The sequence below is a fragment of the Pundamilia nyererei genome, unplaced genomic scaffold, assembly GCF_000239375.1.
Source record: "Pundamilia nyererei isolate P.nyererei 1_Seehausen unplaced genomic scaffold, PunNye1.0 scaffold00106, whole genome shotgun sequence".
Classification (NCBI taxonomy): domain Eukaryota; kingdom Metazoa; phylum Chordata; class Actinopteri; order Cichliformes; family Cichlidae; genus Pundamilia; species Pundamilia nyererei.
Window position 1 is genome coordinate 237,427 of NW_005187507.1, and position 20,787 is coordinate 258,213.

The 20,787-nt window shown below is 40.1% G+C and overlaps 1 protein-coding gene across 1 annotated transcript in view; it reads right to left on the reverse strand.

Moving 5' to 3' along the window:
• vwa5b1 (von Willebrand factor A domain containing 5B1) overlaps positions 1–20,787 on the reverse strand; it is a 29,407-nt gene that overhangs the window by 7,592 nt on the left and 1,028 nt on the right. Inside the window, exons 2-17 of the mRNA XM_005740931.2 lie at positions 18,932–19,088; positions 18,579–18,740; positions 17,346–17,565; positions 17,043–17,197; positions 16,110–16,241; positions 13,343–13,467; positions 10,539–10,715; positions 9,442–9,552; positions 8,020–8,222; positions 6,845–6,959; positions 6,438–6,623; positions 5,982–6,183; positions 3,734–3,930; positions 2,747–2,993; positions 647–940; positions 43–180 (exon numbers count right to left, since the gene is read on the reverse strand). Coding sequence (XP_005740988.1) covers positions 43–180; positions 647–940; positions 2,747–2,993; positions 3,734–3,930; positions 5,982–6,183; positions 6,438–6,623; positions 6,845–6,959; positions 8,020–8,222; positions 9,442–9,552; positions 10,539–10,715; positions 13,343–13,467; positions 16,110–16,241; positions 17,043–17,197; positions 17,346–17,565; positions 18,579–18,740; positions 18,932–19,070 — 2,803 coding nt within the window. The 5' untranslated portion in view covers positions 19,071–19,088. The remainder of the gene's footprint in view (positions 1–42; positions 181–646; positions 941–2,746; positions 2,994–3,733; positions 3,931–5,981; positions 6,184–6,437; positions 6,624–6,844; positions 6,960–8,019; positions 8,223–9,441; positions 9,553–10,538; positions 10,716–13,342; positions 13,468–16,109; positions 16,242–17,042; positions 17,198–17,345; positions 17,566–18,578; positions 18,741–18,931; positions 19,089–20,787) is intronic.

A 20,787-nucleotide genomic window follows, 5' to 3' on the forward strand; every position in this document is an offset into this window, starting at 1 on the left:
ATTTTTAAGGGAACCTTGTCACACCTAATTTGTGTTACTTACCAGGGTTTAAGTATTCAATACATGTCTGCAAATACTCATTTGTGTCCAGGTCAATGGGAACAAACGCTGTGTATTTGCTCAGTATATTGCAGGCTTTGCTGGTGTGAATACTGTATAACTGGTACTTCCTGCCAGACCCTGTGAAACACAATGAGCATTATATATAATACTATATAACATCAAATAAAATCATTCCAAACATTAGTAAATTATAAATGACATATACTTATTTACTTTCGGGTAAGGAAGTAAATCAGAAAATTTACACTGCTTTGGAAAGAGGAAGAAACAGCTCACTTGGCTCCATGCAAAGGGAAAAAAATCCCATAACAGGATCTCTAAAGGACCTCATACCACCTAACACTGTATCTAATGGATAGACACGACAGTGATGTTAGTCCTCTCTAAAAGCTTTTGGTGAGAAAGTGAGAAAGCCAAAATGTCAAACTATTCGTGAAAAGTTTTATATCTAAAATGCCAAAACCAGACGACAGACAGCCAAATATCAAATCTGAATTAGCAGGAGGCCTACTGCTGCAAAGTCTTTTAATCTTAAAATTTACCCCCGTCTCCTTCTAAACACTGGAATCCCCATAGAGCTCACCGTGTTCAATCTCACACTCCTTATCGGCCATGTGCTCAAAGTCGTTGATGATGGAGCGGCCGGCCAGGTGGTGGAAGGTCTCGTTCCACAGCTCCTCGTGAACCTTTTCCTCACGTTCACGGCCATTCAGAAAGGGCTCGATATCAAACACAACCTCCCACTTCATTGGTTTTCCGCACAGCAGTCCAGACACCACAGCCTTGCAGTCACCTTTGTGCTGGTTGGCAGCATCCAGATGTGCAGCGTGGGTATCCTGTGGGGTTTCTGCTCGGCACAACTGGTGTCCATAACCATCTGAAACATCACAGGAGCAAGATTTGATGTGGATTTATCAATCCCGCCGTGCGAGGACCTCTTATTTCTCTTAAGCTTATTACCTGCTGCTGCTCGTATGGAACTGGATTTGTGCTGAATTAATTTATTTCCTGTTTCCAAAGCTCTTCTGTCTGCTTGATTTTCTACTTTAATAACTGTTTTCTAAAACTCTACCTCTTCTGTTTATCATTCATCTCCTAGATAATTTTGTGCTTTGTCCCCAGACATTGAAAAACATTTCCTGCTCTTCCCGTGAATTGAGTGTCAGAGCTTCGATTTACGATCATGTTTACCTCATGCCATGCTTGAACATGCTATTCTCCTGACTCCCTGCTGGCCTGTGTTGACACTGCCCTTAACAATCCAAGCTGCAAACATGTCACATCTCAGCATCTCAGCTTTTGTAGCACATTTCATATATGTTTATCCCTCTCTCTTTCATGTGCACACACAAGCTTTTTAAATGCACTCTTGCCAACATCAACATTATGGACTTTTGGGATCCAAGCCTATCCAAAAAAGGTCACTTTTTGAATTCGGTTGAATTCTACTGACATACTTTTGCAACTACAAGTACAGTTTTGATAATGAAAAAGTTAAAACACTCTCATGTCTAATTAGGTATTGCAGCTCAAGCTCAAGTCAATTGTTTGGGTAATAGCAGCTTAGTACATGTGCTCCAATTGTGGTCACTAACTAACAAGAACACTGGAGTTTTTTGGAGTGGATGGGCCTATGTAAGTCAAGAGTTTGGGAAGTAGCCCTCATGTGTCTCTTTGGAACTAAAAAGAGGTTATTCATCAGCTTGTGCAGCTGGCTTTATAGCATGATTTGACCTGAAAATTGCAAAACAAATCTTAATATTCTGAGTATATTCTGTGCTCACAGTCAGTGACCTCGTATGTGATGAGTTCATTAATCTACTTCTGTCTCATCATAAAACGTCTCTTGTTTTTATACTATGCTTCTTAAGACATGCAACTTTTTAAATTGTGTTCACGTTTCTCTTTTTTAATGAAACAGCAAAGTGAGCTGAATCAAATGGGCCTCTATCAAAGTCGATCGCCCATCCAGCTCTGGTGCCAACCCAGGCTCTTACAGAACATAGGTCTCATGCATTTCAGCATTTGGTGGCTTTATTGGGGAAGCGGTGACACACTGACCTCTTACATATTTGTTAATTACTTAATAAAGACATTTTATAGATTTGTCCTTTGTTTGTTTTGCGTTTTTTATGGCTTAAACTGTTGCTGATGCAGCACTGGAGCTCTGTGCTGGCCCTACATGTGTACCACAGTCCAAGTAAACTATGGACAGGTCCATCATTTTAAGGTGGCACGGGTTCCCTCTGAATATGAACATCCCCTTTTAAACATGTTTAAAAAAATAAATATGTTTTTTTTAACATGGTCAACACAGAAAAAGACAACCATACATACTCACATTCACATCTACAGCCAGTTTAGCCAATATTTATCTAACTCCAGCTCTAGATTCAAACCCAGGACCTTCTTGCAGTGGAGCAACAGTGCTAACCACCGTTCTGCCCAAGCCAATTTCTCACTGTAAGTCATATATTTGTACAGATGGAGGTTATGTTCTCCTCTAGCTCTCTAACTCTGTTAATTTACTGCTACAGTGCATTTGTAATTAAGCCCCTCTAAAACGATGCACTCCGCATTCAACCCATTAGCTGCTACACTATAAAAATCAGGCCAGCTTCAAAATGTTTACTTTCTTTTAGAGATTTCTACTAATGCAAAACAATTCTACTTTCCCTCTCACCTGTGTCTCCAATGCTCCCAAGAGATGGGCTGTCTGTGGAAGATCTGGATCCATCTTCCCTGGCAGCATTGCAAGACACAGGCGTCACGTTGCCGCCGCTGGGCGGAGGATCGTCCTGTGGCTGGGGATGAAAATGATGCTCAGAGTCGGCTTCCTGCTGCAGAAAGAGCTCCTGTTGAAGGAGCGGCTTGTGACAGCTGGCAGAACGCCCCCTGGTAGATGTGGTACCCAGACTTGCCAGCTGCGGCTGAAAACAATAGAAGGAGTTTTAATTCGAAAGACCCTGGTCCTATCACAGGTCTAATAAGGTTTGCAACCTCGCCTACTAATTGTAATTCTGGTCATTTCTGTGTGCTCACTCAGGCTCAGGTTTCAGGGGGCTTTCAAGTGAATAATTACATAAGGACTCTGCAAACCATGCGTTGTATTGCAACAGGGCAACTGACAATTTTCTAGTTTAGAAAATGTCAGCGTAACAAAGGAAGAATGGCCATCGCAGCATTGAGTTTTTAATTAGTGTAAAAAGCCCGAGGGTTCCAAATCTTTTATATTAGTCTTTTAATTTGTGCAGAAAATTGAAATGTGCTATATTTACTCAGTTAATCAAGCAAGAATATATTGAATCCTCAACTGGATTCACAAGAGAAGATAATTTCTTTACAGTCCAGTGAATTCTGCTTAGTTATACTGACACGTTCCCCGAGTAATAGTCGGACTTAATTGCAATTCATAAATTTTGCCCTTCATTACTGAAGAGAGTGCATTAGTGCGTCCTTGATTATACTTCAGTCCAGACAAGACTCGGTTTAATTGTCAGCAGGGTCTGAATATAAATATCAATTTCTATACAATGACATCATGACAACTCCATCATCATCAAAGTCTCCTGCCTGTACAGCTGATAGTGGTTTATTTTTGTGCTCATGTTTCAGCCGTTAAATCAGTTAAACGCAAACTAAAAAGGAAGCTGTTACTGTTAAAGCTCACCTGGTAGTCATTCCTCCACTGTGCATCATATTCAGGGCTCATCTGGCCTATCAGCTCCTGGACTTTGGCTCTCCTCAGTGGATTCTTCACCGCCACAGAGCTGGAGTCACTGGGAGTGTAGACCTTCTTTGCTGGGTTGTAGTCTGATATCTGGTTGGTACTATAGGCACGCCTTCTCGGTGATGTCTTATCTAAACCTGATGTTTTGTTCAAAAATGAAAAAAGCCCGCAAAAGTACAAAGATAACGAATTCACAACACCGTGAAACACATAATTGTAGGTTCCACCACACTGAAATGGTAATTACTAAATCAAAATGCCAAGTTCACCACATTTGTTTCCAATGGACCTAAACACACTTACATCCCTGGTTGCAAACTCCCTGATTTATAGACAAAGCACTCGCTGTAAAGTAAAAATGAAATACAACATTAGAAAAAAAAATAGACAAACAAAGGCTTCAGCTGGCGTCCTACCTTTCTCAGCTTTGTGCTGTCAGAAGCTAATATATTGAGACTCTGAGCACACTGTGTTCTCTCTTCATTACCCACCCAATGGTAAGATAAGGCTCTCCATATGTTATAGTGTTTGTTTTGGTATTTGTAAAATGATTCATCATCTGCTTGATATTAACCTGGCATTCCTTTTACAAACTACTCCCTGCCTTTCTGGCAGTGCAGGGCAATGCATCATTCTTGCTTAGCCTTACTGCAGAACTCCTACTGCAGGTTTTATGCCCCATAGTCTGGGAACAACCGCCCTACTTTGAGCTCTTTTAAAACTATCTGATTAGTTCACAAATTTAACAACGTAGTGTATGCTGTACAGTGCAGCGAGGAAAGCTCAGACCTCTACATTGGAGAGACCAAACAGCCACTTCATAAATGCACGGCACAACATAGAAGAGCCGCCTCCAAGGGACAAGACTCGGCGGTCCATCTGCATCTAAAGGATAAAGGTCACTCTTTTGAGGATGCCAATGTTCACATTTTGGACAGAGAAGACAGACGGTTTGAAAGAGGAGTGAAAGAAGCCATCTATGTCCACTGTGAATGACCATCTTTGAACTGAGGCACCAACTGTTTGCCATCTATAATCCAGTTTTGAGATCCCTTCCAAGAAACCTCAACACCCACTAACATCCTGGGCCTTTTGACCTCATCACAATGGGTTCACCTGAAACCTTGGCTGATTGTGAACTACACTCGTTTTCACACCTTGGCTCATGGTTAGGTAGAAGATCAATAGGGGGTCCATGACCCTCTTGTGGACACTCCCATAAGGCTTAAAATCGAGGATTCTCCACCAATTGCGCTTCGAACTGAAGAAGCTTCTCAGATGAGAAGTGAAACATCTTCAAGAAAACTTAAAGAAGTCCAGATACTTTTCTTTCCAAGCTCCTTAGACTACGACGACCTGGATGACTGCGAACCTTCACAGGCACATAGCAACTTGCCAAAAATGGCAATATTACCATGCTTGGATTCATGCAGTTGTTCTCAAACTGTGGGGCAGCCATCATAAACAGCCAGGTAAAATCTATAAAGTGAAACTAAGGTGAGTCTGTGCTGATTTGCACTTTTATTTAAGTAAAATGTAATAAAACATGGATCCTTTGTTCATTGCAATCAATAAAAATTGTGGCGTGTGGGATGAACTTTTTTTCAGCTTCCAAAGTGGGACATGCCAGAAAACATTTGAGAACCATTAGATTAGCGTATCAGCACACTCACCTCCTACACTTCGAGGTATAATTAGACTGGTGGGTTTGGGAATAGTTTTGTAGGTTTTAGGTGATAAAGCAAAGTACTAGACAAATTGTTTTTAACCTTATAGAAAGTTAAAGGACACCTACAGCTATTAAAAACCTTCAGGATGACATTAATGTCTGCACTAAATTTGGGGGCAATCCATCCAACAGCTGTCAAGGCATTTCAATCAAAACCACAAATATAAACCTCATAGCAGCGCTGGATGAAAAATGTCAAAGGATCATAAAATTCAATATGACTCATCCTGTGGGTTCCGTGAATACCTGTGCAAAATTTCCTGTCAATCATATAACACACATTTTAGTCTGACTAACGCACCACTTCAGCAGTTGGGATGGAAATCATAGTTACACCTAAATTACAGCAATTTGCAAGAATAGGAGCACACAAATTGACATTCTGCAAACCTATAGTTTAGAAAAACAGAAATCCCCTCATTCAGGAGTCAACCACTCATTTCTGCCGTAAGTTCTTACCCATGGGGTCATGGTCTGTGCCGACAGGGCTGCTGTCTATCATGGAGTCCTGGTAGGAATCATACAGAGTTCCAGAATGGCCCTCCCTGTGTGAACCCAGATTGTCACCAGCTGTCTTCACTGGGTCCTCTTCTTGAGAGTGGTAAAACACTGAGCTGGCTGACTCAACAGAGCGCATCATGCTGTATCGCCTCCTCTTATCCTGTTTCGATTTTGAGTAGGTGACACATGCAAAAAGAGACTTTTTCACAAGGTTTGATTAAAAGCTTCCTTAGAGCTGCTTTTATATTTTTATATATCTCCATCAGGATTTACTTCAATGATTAAATGATTTATCACACTGAACATAAACACAAGAAAAACATGGTGTGATCTGATGTTCCTTTTCTGAAGTGTTTACAAAACAGAATATCAACACGCATGCTGTCATTTGTCACTTTTTAAGAGGTGTCTTACAGATTTGGGGTTGTCGTGATAGCGGGTGGCATCACAAACCACGCTGTAGCCAATCAGACTGTCCCCTGGAAACAGAAAAGTGTTGCCCACAGGGGAGAGCAGCACTTCTTTGGTTTCAGGAAAGAGCCATTCGATGGAAATGTCGCTGAGTACAGGAGACATGGTTTTCTTCAGGGACTTTATCATCTGTGGAGTGAAAACAAGCCAACTAAAAAAGACTTTCCACTATAAAAGCCAGCTTCTCTCTGACCAAAACATAAAGTGAATTGTGTCTCTGAGATATGATTTCCTAATTGGTATCAGTGGCGGACACTTGGTGCTTTGAAACCTCTGCATAATGGCTCTCCAGCGGCCCTCGGAATAGTTGGCTGTTGTTAAGAAAGCAACACAAAGCTGGAAATTAGTACCTTGGGCTGAAGCCTTTCTCCGTCAGCGAGAAACTCCGCTGTTCCTTTGGAAACTGTCGCCAGCCCCTGCACCAGCCTCCTGCAAGCATTCTGTCCTATGCCGAACGTAAAACATCTGCACAAAGACATTAAACACTGCAGCTCCACGAATAGCTCACGAAACACATGAGCATGACAACAAGCGTCTTCCCAAAATGCGAGCACAACACAAAGACAACTAACGAGATGCTGCAAAGACATTTATGAACTAGAAGTAACATAATTCTTCAGTAGCTTTATGTAAAAGCCTACAATGTCTTCTGGTGAAACTGAAGTCGAAATACTTCTCCAGGCAGATTGGCTGATAGCAAACGATTTTACAATTCATACTTCATTTACCACAGAGGGATGAGCTGCCTAATTTCATTGCACCAGCTTGCATTTTTAATTAAATCAGAGAGTGCAGACTGAAAAAAGAAATTTCTCCCTCGACACAGTTAAAAATCCATCGTGGATTCACAAAAATGTAGATTGATCGTTGTTTGTGCCTGTTTCTGAATGGCGCCTCTTATTTGCAAGCATAGAGCGATTACGGCCCAGGAAGTGCTGATGGTTTGGCCAAGCTCCGTGTGCCTAATGCAATCGTCTGGGGGGAGGCATCCATTAAAAGGGAGTAGACAAAAGTCAATTATGTCCAGAGTGACTCAGGACAGGATTTTTTCAGTGTGAGACTTAGATGCAGGTGGCAAAATAAAATGATTTCCCAGCATACTGCAGGTCTATTGTTCCACTGGTGCTCCCTCTCACTCGGCAGCTCAACCCAGTGTTCACATGCTTCCTTTCTTTCTTTTTTAATTCCTCATTCACACTGACTTGTTGTTGGTTTTTAATCAGAATTCGAAGCTGAAATGAAATAACACAAGCTGCATGTTGCCAGATTTCATTTTGAAAGGATTACAGCTGCAGAATCAGGTCCTACATTTAACCCTGAGATGTGATTTTATAGTATAGGCAAGCTCCACATTTGCTATCTGCATAAGAAGCAAGGATTTATTACAACAGCATAGTGTCTTTAGCATCAAATGGGTTGCTTGTATATGTCTGGAAACCAGAACAGGTTTTACAGTGAAGATATCCCTAATAATGCTATTCGTTATTCTGTCTAACATTCAGCGTGTGTTAACATTAATACTTGCCTGATGTAGCGTGCATGACTGCGGACCAGATCGATAATTTTGCCCGTGTTACTGACAGCACCGTCTGTGAGCAGGAAGAGCAGGCGGGGGTGTCCACTGATCAAAGGCTGCCTCAGGATCCATGTGAGCGGTGCCAGGATGTTCGTCCCCCCCATGTCAGCTCTTATCTTTCTAACATACTCGCAAGCAATGGCCAGGGCATCCTGGATCATGAAAATAAGATGTTAATTCAAGACATAATGCTGCTGTACTCACACAACACACAAAATGCAAAGATCTATATTTATTCAAGTCAGAAAAAAGAAGACAGGGTTGTATTATTTCTGAGATTTGAGCAGTTATTAATCAGCACTGAAGCTAAAATGAGCTGGCTGTTTCATAAAGATTGCTCAAAGTGAATCATAAAAGCCTTCAAAATAAAAGGTAAACTACAGTTTAAATCCTTAGGCTTAATCAGGGCTGTGATTCAGGGATTGTTAGACTTTGCCACGGAGAAACTAATTTGGAATTTGATGTAAAAATATCCTCCTGCTTAATGTTAAGAACAATGAGATTCATTGTTAAAATAAAACACTGTTTGTGTGGATTGTGTATGGGGATGTCTGATGTTTTGTTGAGCTGTCAAGACATGACAGCTCCTAGAAGTGAAGCCAAAATATGTTGATAGCCTTCTAGTGGGTGGCTACAGCACTGAGCTCCTTTGGAGGAAGGGAAAAAAAACACAAGATGTATCCACTGGGCTAAAAAACAAGGGCAATGCAGAAAAGTGTCCTAAAAGCTGCAGTTCCTCAAATGGCCGCTTGAAGCTAGATCCAAAAGTGAGTCCCATAGACGTATGTGTTAAAATGCTTAACTTTAATGCAGAAACAAACATGTTTTCGGCCTGGCTGAAGTAACAGTTTTGGTTTTTAAAGCTTGGCCAACTAAATCCCAATAATAGTGAGTGAGAAGGACATATACCTGATCCCAAGAGGCATTTTGATTGTTTTAACTGAATGCAACATTACCAGCTTTTTCACCAAGTAAGTACAAAGAGAGTTAAAGAAAGTTAGAACCTTTAAAACTGTTATTGATACTAATTTCAGTTGCTGTTTAGTCTTGTAAGGAGTTTTCAATTGGATTCTGTCCATTAACTTGTACATCTTTTTACCATATTCCACAAAAATCTTCATAGCTTATGGCTTTGAATTGACTTGTTACGCTGGGTAACAAGTTAGATCCAGAGGTTACATTCATCTTCAAGGTAGAATCTGTATATTTGGCTATGTGGCGTTTAAGCGCACACATACTTACTGTATGTCCACTCTGAGCTGCACAGTGTTACCCTACTTCCTGCCCCTGAAGGCTTTGTCTGGGTTCTACAACCCATGACTGATAAACTAGCTATGATTATCTCATTATCATTATAAAGAGCAGCATTACCTCCTCGTAGCTTTGGCTTGTCGTGAATAGTGATTTAAATGTAGATCCAAATCCTACGACATTGAAAACGCAGCCAGGCACCAGGCTCTTCAGATTAACCACCATGGCATCCTACAAAAAAAGACCGAGAGCAGCATTAGTTCCTGACCTGAACAAAGACTGATGTGAAATCTGAAATTCTAAAAGCAAAAAATAAAACACTCCTCTGCTTAATGCGTGGTTAAATGGAAGCATGTGCTCTACACAGCTGTCAGTGCTCCACGGCAGATTTTGCCTGAGAGGAGTGAGAGCCATCATACAGAATCATTTCGTCCATCACCGCCTTTTCTACAGGAGAGGAGCCGTTTCTAGAAGAATACCACTTATCTCAACCTCTGTTCAGGTGGATATCACAAATACCTCATCGACTGCACAATCTCCAATAAAACATTCCTTCAGGTTCAGAAACAGAAATATAATGTTCCAATTTTATAGATGTATTAAAAGCTATTCTGCAGTACTTCTTGGTAAATATTCATTATATCGCAGTCAGGCTCACCTTGGTCTTAAGCCCAGACTGTGTAGTAACACCTTCAATAAAACCCAGGGTATGAGTCACAAATGCACACCTGCCAGCATCACATCGCAGGACACATTCAGTGCACAAGCAGCCAAATAAACATGATAAAAAATATATCCACCTTGAATGACCCTGAGTTAGCTTTATAGGTAGCCTATTGAAGACCGATTAGACTTCAAATCCTAGCAACTGGAAGATGGGCGGATAGTGAATGATTTGTACGATCAATATCCTTGAATGCATGCCTTCCTACAGCTGATTAAGCACATACAATCTTCACAGATAGCAGAAACACTAAGACCTTGAGCTTAAAAAGCTATTTGAAAGCGCTTAACGACATGTGATTGATTAACTTTGCATTTAATCTCTTTGGAAAATGTATATTGATGTGTTTGACATCAACTGTAATACTTTTTAATGAAAAAACTCTTGATGGCATGTGATACGGTGTGTAATTTATATGTAAATCAGCATGCATCTTAATGTTTGCTCGCAGATCACCTTTATAGCAACGCATGGCGCGTTGAGATTAAAATACCTTCACACGGTTGATGTTAACCCCGCTCATGCTGCCGCTGCGGTCGATGAGGAAGATGAATTCGCCGTGAACCTTCCTCAAGTCAGAGCAAATGGACTTGAGGTCAGGGCAGAAGTTCAACATAACCACAGGGTTGTGGAGGATATCCTTATGGAGTCTCTTGTGAATTATATCTACCTATAAAGGCAGCAAAACAGAAGCATGAATTAAATGGGGTTCGGTTTGACTGACAATTTTGCACAGGCTTAAATTAAAGGTTTGAAGAAGCAAGAAAGGTGACAAGTTATCAGGTCAGTAGAAGAATCACATCAATTATTCTATGTATATGTGCTGGAAAAGTCAAAGCAGACTGTGCAGAGCCTTTGGAGTGTTTCCATAGAAACACATTTTTATGGCTAAGTGCTCTCTCCTCCTCCTCCTGTTTGCTGCTGGTCACTTAACAACCTCATCATAGCTGAGACGCGAATGGACACATGCATGACCAGGGGCGCAGCAGTGAAAGTGGAGCTAACGAGCTGAAGCCCAGAGAAGTCTCTCTTTGTTCATTATCAAATAACACTTTGTCTTTTACCTAAATTATGTTGTGCTTTATCACCAAGCAAAGCTCACAAAAGAAGAATCGCATGTTTCTTTTAACCAGATGTTTACTGTGTAGGTACAATTAGTACCACCAATTAACAGTTATTTGTAGCCACTCAAAAGACGAGCCTTTTTATCTACTTACTATGGACCCAGATTTTTGCTATTTAACATAAAAATATTATCTGTTTTAGTTTAAACATTTAGTTAGCAGTGCTTTAATTACATATTAGAATGAAGCATCAGTTAGATGCTTCCTAACTGACTGGATGGCAAAAGCTCAACATAGCTGGAGTTGAACTGTTCTTTTTCCAGCAAAGGAATAATTGTACAATATTCATCTTTAATGACTCTAAAAAACAAGAGTTTGATGGACTTATTTGAATTTATTTGGGATTTTCCATAATCCACGCAGGGTCAAAAGTGTACACACAGGTTCAAATATATACAAATACTGCCACTAATATGGTTAAATGTCCCTTAGCAGATTCCACCTAGACCAGATGCTTCTGGTAGACATCAACAAGCTTCTGGCAGAATTGGTAGAATTCATTGAAATCGGTTGGTTTCCTAGCAAACACCTGGCCTTTAAGTATAGTCCATAATTTTTTAATAGAACCATATTCTTTGGTCTTTGTGAAGGCTATTCTAAAAGTTTAATGTCAGCCTTCTTTATCCATTTCTTATGCGTTTGGGATTGTTGTCCTGTTGGAACGGCTAACTGTGTACAAATTTTAAGGGCAGGGAAGTAATCATGAGTGACAAAATGTCAGTGTTTTCAGTTTATGTTCTTATGCTATATCTTGAGATAATGTAGAGTTATAGGATTATTATTCGTTTGCTTTGAGTGTATACTAGTTATGTTTCACCTGGGTCTTCTTTGTTAGTCTCGTGTATTTCTTGTCTGTGTTGTCAAGCCTGTGGTGTCATGTCTACGTGTCTCAGTGTTTTCCTGTTTTATTTTGAAGAGTCAGGTGTCTCCATGTTCAGTGTGTTTTGTTTTACTTCCCCTGGTGTGTCATTATGATTATTTGTGCCAGCTGTTTCCCCATGTGTTTCCACTCTGACCCCCTCCTGTGTCTATTTAGTCTGTTTTCTTTCAGTATTTGTCAGGTCGTCTGTGTTACCTCCCACCACATCTCGTCAGGTTTCCAGGGTTTTGTTCAGGGCATGTTTATGTTTCTTGGTCTCATAGTTTCTCTCGTCCTCCTGCTCAAAATCATGTTCATAGTTGTTATAGTAATTCCTAGCTTTTCCAGTTTATGTTTTAGCTTATTTCTTGCCACAGTTTGTGTTGCTTTGCTTTTGCATTCATGTAATCAGCTGTAATAAAGACTCGTTCGTCTGCATTTGGGTCCACTATTCACACTGCACACAGTCTGTTCCTGCAGATTGGTCTCACAAAAAGGTTAAAGTTATGGCTAACTAGCGTAACTGACTAGTATTTAATACCATTTTAGCTTTGGAGTAGTAGCTTTTCAGCATTAAGCTTGGTTTAATATACCAAATTTAATGTTTTAACATATACATTTAATTATAGTGTGATTTTCAGCAATGCTGATTATCACACAAATTTCTTTAAACAAACTGTATAATCAGGGCCGGCCCGTGGCATAGGCCGTATAGGCAAATGCTAAGGGCGCCGTCCATTAGGGGGCGCCATGCCAGTGCCACAAATGTTGAAAAAAAAAAGTTGGTACTATTATTTCTAAATACAAAAAATAATCCCACGTTAATTAAAATGCAAAGTAAAGCTTATTTAATAGAAATATTATTTGTTACAACATTACGCTACACTGCTGATGTAGGGGGGCGCCACCTAAAATCTTGCCTAGGGCGCCAGATTGGTTAGGGCCGTTTCTGTGTATAATATAACAAAAAGAATACAGTAGAGGTTTTCCTTTACCTGTCTGGGTTTTAAGGCACTTACTGTCGTTAGATCAGTTTAAATAAAAAAATCTCTGTCATAGTTTACCTGCCAACTTTAATAAAGTTTCATAATACAAAAGGAAGTTTCAGTATTTATGCCACACAGGAGCCAATTCAACCCTATATTGAAACCGCAGTGCGTAATATCATTGTATTATACAACACTAAATTGCAACAAATAGCCAAATAAATAATATTTTTCACAGGGAAATATTTGTGATATCATGCTCAAAATGAAAGCAGTGTGATATTGTGCTTATCAGTTCAGGTGTGGTGCTCATGTCATGGACACTCACTTTCCTCTCATTGCTGGAGTCCTTCTTGGTGGCCTTGATGAAATCACTCCGGCTGTGAAGATACTCATCATACTCCTCCTGTGTCATGTCCCCGTTCTCAATGAGCACATGCGGCACATGAGGCTCTAAAGTGGCACAGTTGGTCATGGCAAAGACATTACTATAAATGCCTCAGACAAGATTATGAAGCAGATGGACAATGTCTGAAGCTGAAGGGAAGGAAAGTGCGGAAATCTAAAAACACAGATTTTCACTGTCTTGGCCTTATTACTTTTTTCCTCATTCTTCCCTTTTGTGTCTCGTACTTTCTATCGCCCTATCCTTTCATATTTTATGGCAACAACATTGCCCAACACATCATTTAAAATGTAAACCACCACCATCTAGAGTTATAAGCATAAAATACCACTTACAGAGTAATGCTCCAGGATATCATTCACAATAAGCAATAAGATGTACTACTGCAGGTATCCTTATTGTCCCTGTATCAAAATCATTACCGGTATATGCAAATCTACACATGATAAGTGCTACTTTAAGTTTTATTTATATACCACCAATTCAAAACAGCAGTCGTCTCAAAATATTGAAGAAAGCAACACAACAATCACATGATTTCCTATGAACAACTAACAGAGAGACCAGGGTCCAAATACAAACGATAGAAAGAATAAAAGTTCATGACATGGAGTAGTGGCTTATTAATGAAAAGAGGGAAATTATGAGTAGAAAATTACAGGTCACACAGGCTTTTATATCCTTAAGACATGTCTGTAGTTTAACAAATTCATTTGCATCATCTTGTTTTTATAAGTATAGTTGTAACAGAGAAGCTGCAGGGAGTGGAGACAGTGAAGGCAGATGAGTTTAAATCCCTGGAGGGGAACAACCAAAGCAATAGACAGTGCACAATGAAGAAAGAGATAAAGATGAGACTGCAGGCAGGGTGGAGCAGGTGGAGACGAGAGTCAGAGGTGATTTGTGACAGAAGGATAGAAAGGGAAGAATGAAAGGATTTGCAAGATGGTAGTGAGTCCTGCTATGATGGTTGGTTTGGAGATGGTTGTACTAACAGAAAGACACGAGGCTAAGCTGAAGGTGGCAGGGTTGCAGATGATGAGATTTTCTCTGGGAGTCACCAGCATGGACAGGATTACAAATTAGTGTATCAGAGGGACAACTGAGGATGAACGGTTTGGAGAAAAAGCCTGGTAGTCGAGGATGGTTTGGACATGTGCAGAGGAGGGATAGTGAATACAGTATATGAAACAAAGGATGCTGAATATGAAGCTGCTAGGTAGGCGGGAAAAATGGAAGACCACAATATGATACTGAGAAGCATGCACAAAACCCTGCAGACTCATTGTCTCTGCAGCAAAATGTGATCAATGGTAATGCGCTCCACAAAGATCAAGCACAAGGTCAAGCACAAAGATCTTCAGTATCCTCCACTAGAGCAGTTTCAGCGATGAACTGTAACTCTTTAAATAAACACTTCCTCTGGAAATGATCACATAGCTGGGTCAGACATTGTATATTCTTTCAAAACCTGTAAATCTCCTAATATATGTTCATATACGTAGGAGGTCTTTCCACGGTTAAATTATTCCTTTAAAGTGCTGAAATTCTAACCAATTCTCAGATGGGTTGGTTGGTAATATTTATTTATATTGTGTTCTTTAAACTTGCACCTATATGTGTTTGGTTCCTCTCCCTCTGAACCAGACACATTGTGTTACTGTTAGGATTGAGAGGTGACAGATAAAAAAAAAAGAAAAGATGCTCAGGCATCTGTGCAAATCTTGGGGATTTCAACTGTTATTTTTCTTCTCTGCATAGACTCTGCAGGTCTTGAAAAAGCTTATCTAAAGCATATCTAAAATGCCCAAAATGTTTTTCTAGCTTTCTGCAGACAATGAGAGAAAAGCGCTTTTGTGTTAATAAAGAAAACTTCTGACATTAAAATTCATGAGGAAGTTCAATTAATTAGATATTTTCTTGGTTGAGAGACCCATCCTTTCATCCATCCATTTTATGCTGCTGATAAGCTCAGTTTATTGATAGAAAATAACATTTGGAAATACTTTTTCATTCCTTAGGATTTTTGTTAATATGCATTTTTCTCTGGTCATAAATCAGATATTAATTTCCAACACATGAAGTATTAAAATCCTTACATTTAAAGGTTGAACCTTTCAGAAACTCAGCAATAAGTTGACACAATTAGGCAATTAATCAACCAAGCTGATGATGAAACCCAACTGTTCCTCTTTTCCTATTGCACCTCAATTTCCTCCATCTCTCTGGTCTGGCTGAGCATCCATGTTGTGATTGAAACTGCAGCACTCGTATGAGATGAATTAAATTGCCCGACTCTGGCCGCAGGTCTGTTTGTGAACAAAGCCTTCATAAGAGGCCTATTGGATCAGTTTGAGCGGGGCTCGTTCCTCCCTCTGGGAGACAAACGGCCCACACACACACTGCAGGTTAAGACAACGGTGAGGGAAATACAAGAACCAGAAAACTGACAATACCCACCCACACGGCAGAGTCTGGCTCTACTGGCATGTCATACATTAATAACAGAAGACCTTTTTCCTGAAGAGGCACTCACAAACACAACGTGAGGCAGTGAATCACCTTTTCACTGATCTTATTATGGGCTGCAGTAAAAGTCTCACAGAGCTGAAGTAACTATTTTTTGGTTTTGTTTTACTTGAGGGTGGAAGAACAAAATTGTGGGGCTGTTTTTAAGTTGAAGACTTACCGCTTGGGTAGATGAGGATTACGACCGGGTAGTCATAAGTGTACTTGTCTGCCAGAGTGATTACAATGCTGGTAGCAGAGCGGGCCAGAGGATCTGCATCAGCTCGGATGGCGTGAGAAGGGCTCTCCACACCTGCGCAGAGCGTCATCCACAGCAGATCAAATAACAAGTTGTTAGTCCTCTAAACTGAAGCCACTAAAGAACAGAACATCTTCAGTAGCAAAACATATTAAGTCAGGTAGAGCATGAAAGCAGGCCTGCAGATGTGCTGCAACTGTAGGCAGACTACAGCAGCTTAAATAGAGGGCTATGTAACTTGCCAAATGGATGTGCACAGCGGTACCTGCTGAGCCATCAGCTAATGTTGGCTGAGATTAGCAGATCCGCCAGAACTGTCCAGAGCTTAATTTGGTTGCCTGCCTATAATAATGGTAAATTTGTTCTCTTTTAATACTTACCGTACATAATAAGAGAATGTACTAATTTCAAATCTGTGGATTAAATATGAAGCTTCATTCATGAGACTTAAGTTTAGCCCAGGATAATAAAAAAAGAAAACAAAAAAACACAATGAAACCAGCAAAACCAGCGATATCTAGTTAGTCATAACTAGATATCTCAGAACTTTATGGTGAGACACAAGCTTAGTCAAGCATTAGTGCCCATTTGATATTTTAATATTTGTAGGCTCATTCGAGAGCTTCAGAATTGCTGGTACTAGAAAAAAATCCATGCTAGCTGTGTAGCATTCTGTATAGTCTATGCTAGGCCAAGTCCCCCTCTTTTAGAAGAGTCGGTGAAAATATATAGCAGGATCAAATCTCTGCAAACACGTGTTTTTCACACTTCACTGCAGTAATCGTCTTAATGTGCTGCTTCTTACTGCAGACAGATGCACTTTCAAGAAATTCTCATGAGAGAAATTTGACGGACCTGCGAGGAGATAGGGAGCTCGTATCTCAAGCTGGAAATTAAACTCATAGTCCATGGAGTTGATGGCCTCCTCCTCTAGCAATAAAGCCAACCAAAGCTGAGGTGTGTTGGGAGTTTGGTCATGAGGACTTGAAGCAGAGGTCTGTCTGTCCCGCCTAAAAGTGGGAAAATTATAGATATGTTAAAACCATATAGAAGTATGAGAACTGGAGTTTAAAGAGCCTAAAGTGCCAGATGCCATTTAGAAATATACCATCTTAAGCCAACCAGACAGTGATTTCTGCTGTTCTTCAACTTGCTTACGTTCTGGAGAAGTTTGGGGACAGTCCCTGTTCCTCGTTGATGGACCTCTGCACCCGGGGCGTACACACAGGTGGAGATGAGACTCTGATGCCCCCACTTGGCAGAGTGGAAAGCTCAGAGGAGGTACTGACCAAAATGTGGACCGTCTCCATGGGAGGGATGATCCCAAGGTTAACTACTAACACGGTCCTCTCAAAATCCTCATCCATCACTATGTGTCCTGTTAGAAGGGGAAACAGCAGATTTTTAAACTATAACCGCAGTAACTACGATCCTGCATGTATAAAATATTAAACAAAACTGTTCAACCGTTTTCTTACAACAAATTACTTTCTTGAATTATCCCTTTTTTCTTTCTAAAACAATTAGTCCTACTGATTGATTGATGTATAAAATCTCACTTACGTCTCTTGACTCCAATGTACACCTTTCCTAAGCACAGGACTTTAAGCACAATCCTAATGCTGGGCATTGAAAAATCTTTAGGGTTACTTCAAAATTGAATGTCAAGTCCCTTTCAGTATCTCTGTTTTGTTTTGTTTTTTCAAGTAATGACGCAGTTTGCTTCACTTGATTATCAATGGAGAAAAAAAGGAGACCAGAAATCTTTTCTGTTATCTAAGCAAAGAATGATCAAGCTTGAAGCAGCCGGGTGGAGCATAAACTGACTTCCCATGCTTAGTACAAAGCTGGATGCTACATCCACTGTTACATGGTAAATTTTGCGTCCCCTCATACATGCTAATGCACCTGAAGCCCATTTGTTGACTGCAGGAAGCTCCCCCCAGAGCAAAAGCAAATATTGTACCATGCATATTTCACAGGGCCTGACAGGTTAAGTACTACCCCTTGTGGTGACATGACTGATATATTTTGATCTTATTTTGTTTTTTGGAGGTCTAATGACTTGAATCCAATAACTACTCTGCTTTGGTCTCCACCAGCTCCCGAGGGAAATATCTGGCTTTTAGCTGCTCTGGCATCATCTGGTAGGGATTACCAAAGAGGAAATGTGGGGTTTCTGAAAGATAACAAAACACACCCTATAACGGCAGCTGTGAAACCAATTCAAAGATATAAACGAGCCTAAACCACTCCACAAAGCTGGCAGGGAGTTGCAGACTGGAGTAATGCTTCTCAGTGGTTTCCTCAACTTGAACACCTTTAACTTTCACTCATCTCATTTGATCTTTTGCTAATATAACAGTATTGATTAGAGCTGCTTGGTCTTACCGCTGCCACTCTGGAGAGCTCCATTAGAAGTGCCGCAGCAATCCAGATAACAGTCGTCGATTTTTGCCTTGTCTTTGATCTGAAGTGTTATAATCTGACTAGATATCATAGCCTCGAAGCCTACAACAATAGAATTTTCCTCCAGTGGATAAATGAAGATCCCTAAAAGACAGTAAGAGAGAGACACAAAACAAAAATAAGAAAGAGCTTTATCCAGACACACCAACCAAGCATTTCCTATTCAGTCGATAATAATGAATTTTACAAGTGCCTAAAAGAGCATGCGGTTAATCTAAATTGGCCGAAAGTGGTGAGCCATCAAATTACTGAAGTGACAAATGAGTCTCGCTCACCTTCAATTGCATGATCCTCAATATTTTCATAGGTCATAGAAGCTGTCAGAGCCAAAGTGTAACCCCTGACACAGGAACTGATGTCAGACACACTGAGTGGCAGAGCGCCCCGATTCTCCTTGTTAATGAGTCCAGGCATTGTGGTGGTTTTAGGATGCTGGTGGGGAAAGAAAACGTTCATCAGTCATAAAACATTTGCAAATGGGGAGAATTAGGTATGTAAGTGTGTACATATATCTATGTGCAATGTAGTAATAAAATAGATGGACATTGAAGCTTAGCATTTTCAAATCTCCCCTTTGGTCATTTGAAGCTAGAAAATCCTAGCAAGGTATGGATGTGACTGACTCATACAGGAGCATCAAGATCTGCTTGATACTCCTGTACTGATGATGATGGACAGTTTATACCAGCAAGCCATCTGGCTACTGAGCTGCTCAAAATCTAAATACCTTGCACTTGTACTGAAATTGCTGGATATGTACATAGACATGTATCCACTTAACTATATTAACTATTTCATTACTGCTAATGATATTCCAGTGGTATGTGAATATAACAGAAAAATTTGAAACTTAAAATCTGAACTATTGGTATTAAGGTTGAAATTTTTTTTAAAAAACTAGAATTATTAATGTCATGATGGAATTTCCCACATTGACATGTAGCTAGCCTCTCTCAAACTAGTGAGCTCAATAATGGCTACCGAATTTAGGAACTTGGCATCTGTTTGCTACAACAGTAACAAGTCAATTAAGTCAATTAGCTGCTAGCTGCCACTAGCAAATGCATATACCGCTAGTTAGCATGTGCAGCCTTGTTAAATAATTCAAAAAGTTCTTACATCTATAGCTCAATTTGGTTGTAGCTGCCAAGATTTGACCAATATGAAGCTAGAACATATATTTCTGTATTATCTCTCAAATTTGAACGCTTTGGTGTTCTCTCTATTCTTATCTTTGTTCTAATCTTATATTTTATTGCTTGCTTTCCCAGCAGTAACACTAAAACATATCACAGATTCTTACTAAAAACTAGATCTGAAAGGGGCTACCTAGATGTCAGTTCAGCACAGCACATTTTTTACATGATCGGAGCTTCTTCTTTTTTCTTTTTTTTTTTGATAGGATGCAAAAACACAACGCCTAAGGTAAATTGGCACAGGTGTTTAGGACATTTCAGGAAAAGGTCAGCAGCAGAACACAATTAAAGCACCATAATTTTTTGCAACACAACAGTGATATGCTGTAGCTCGAGAAGACAGGGAACTGCATTGTGTGCTATGAGACATGAAAAAAGAAATTTCACGTGCTTTAAATATACTCGCAAAGGAAAACAGCACTGCTAATTATTTAGGTAAGTATTCAATAAAATTGTGTTTCTTTTGGGCTGTGCTTCATCGTTAATGGTGTCTCCTCCACCAGAAATCTTGGTTATGTGCTGTGAAGGGTCTGCATCTGCTGCATGACCAGAGCTTAGCACAGGCTTGATGGGAAGCATTGTGACGAAAGCAATATCCATAGAGACAGCTCTGCTTGCTTGCCTGCAGACTGACCAGTAACATCTCCAAGTGTGCATTCATTTGTGATAGAGGGGCTGATTGCACTTTTTGGTCACACAAACCATAAAATCGTATAAAAATTAAGTAAATTCAAACTTCAGGCACAACATCCACACTCTCTGACTACATTGGACGCCCGTGAGAATCACAAAACAGATTTGATTAGTATTTGAAATTGTCCAACTAGGTTTTAAGGCGCCACATGGCTGTTTATTGCGAAGAAAAGGTCAGAGATGCATTTGTGTTCGTCTGTCTCAACACTGCCATCATGTGCTCAGTAAACCACTGACTGAGA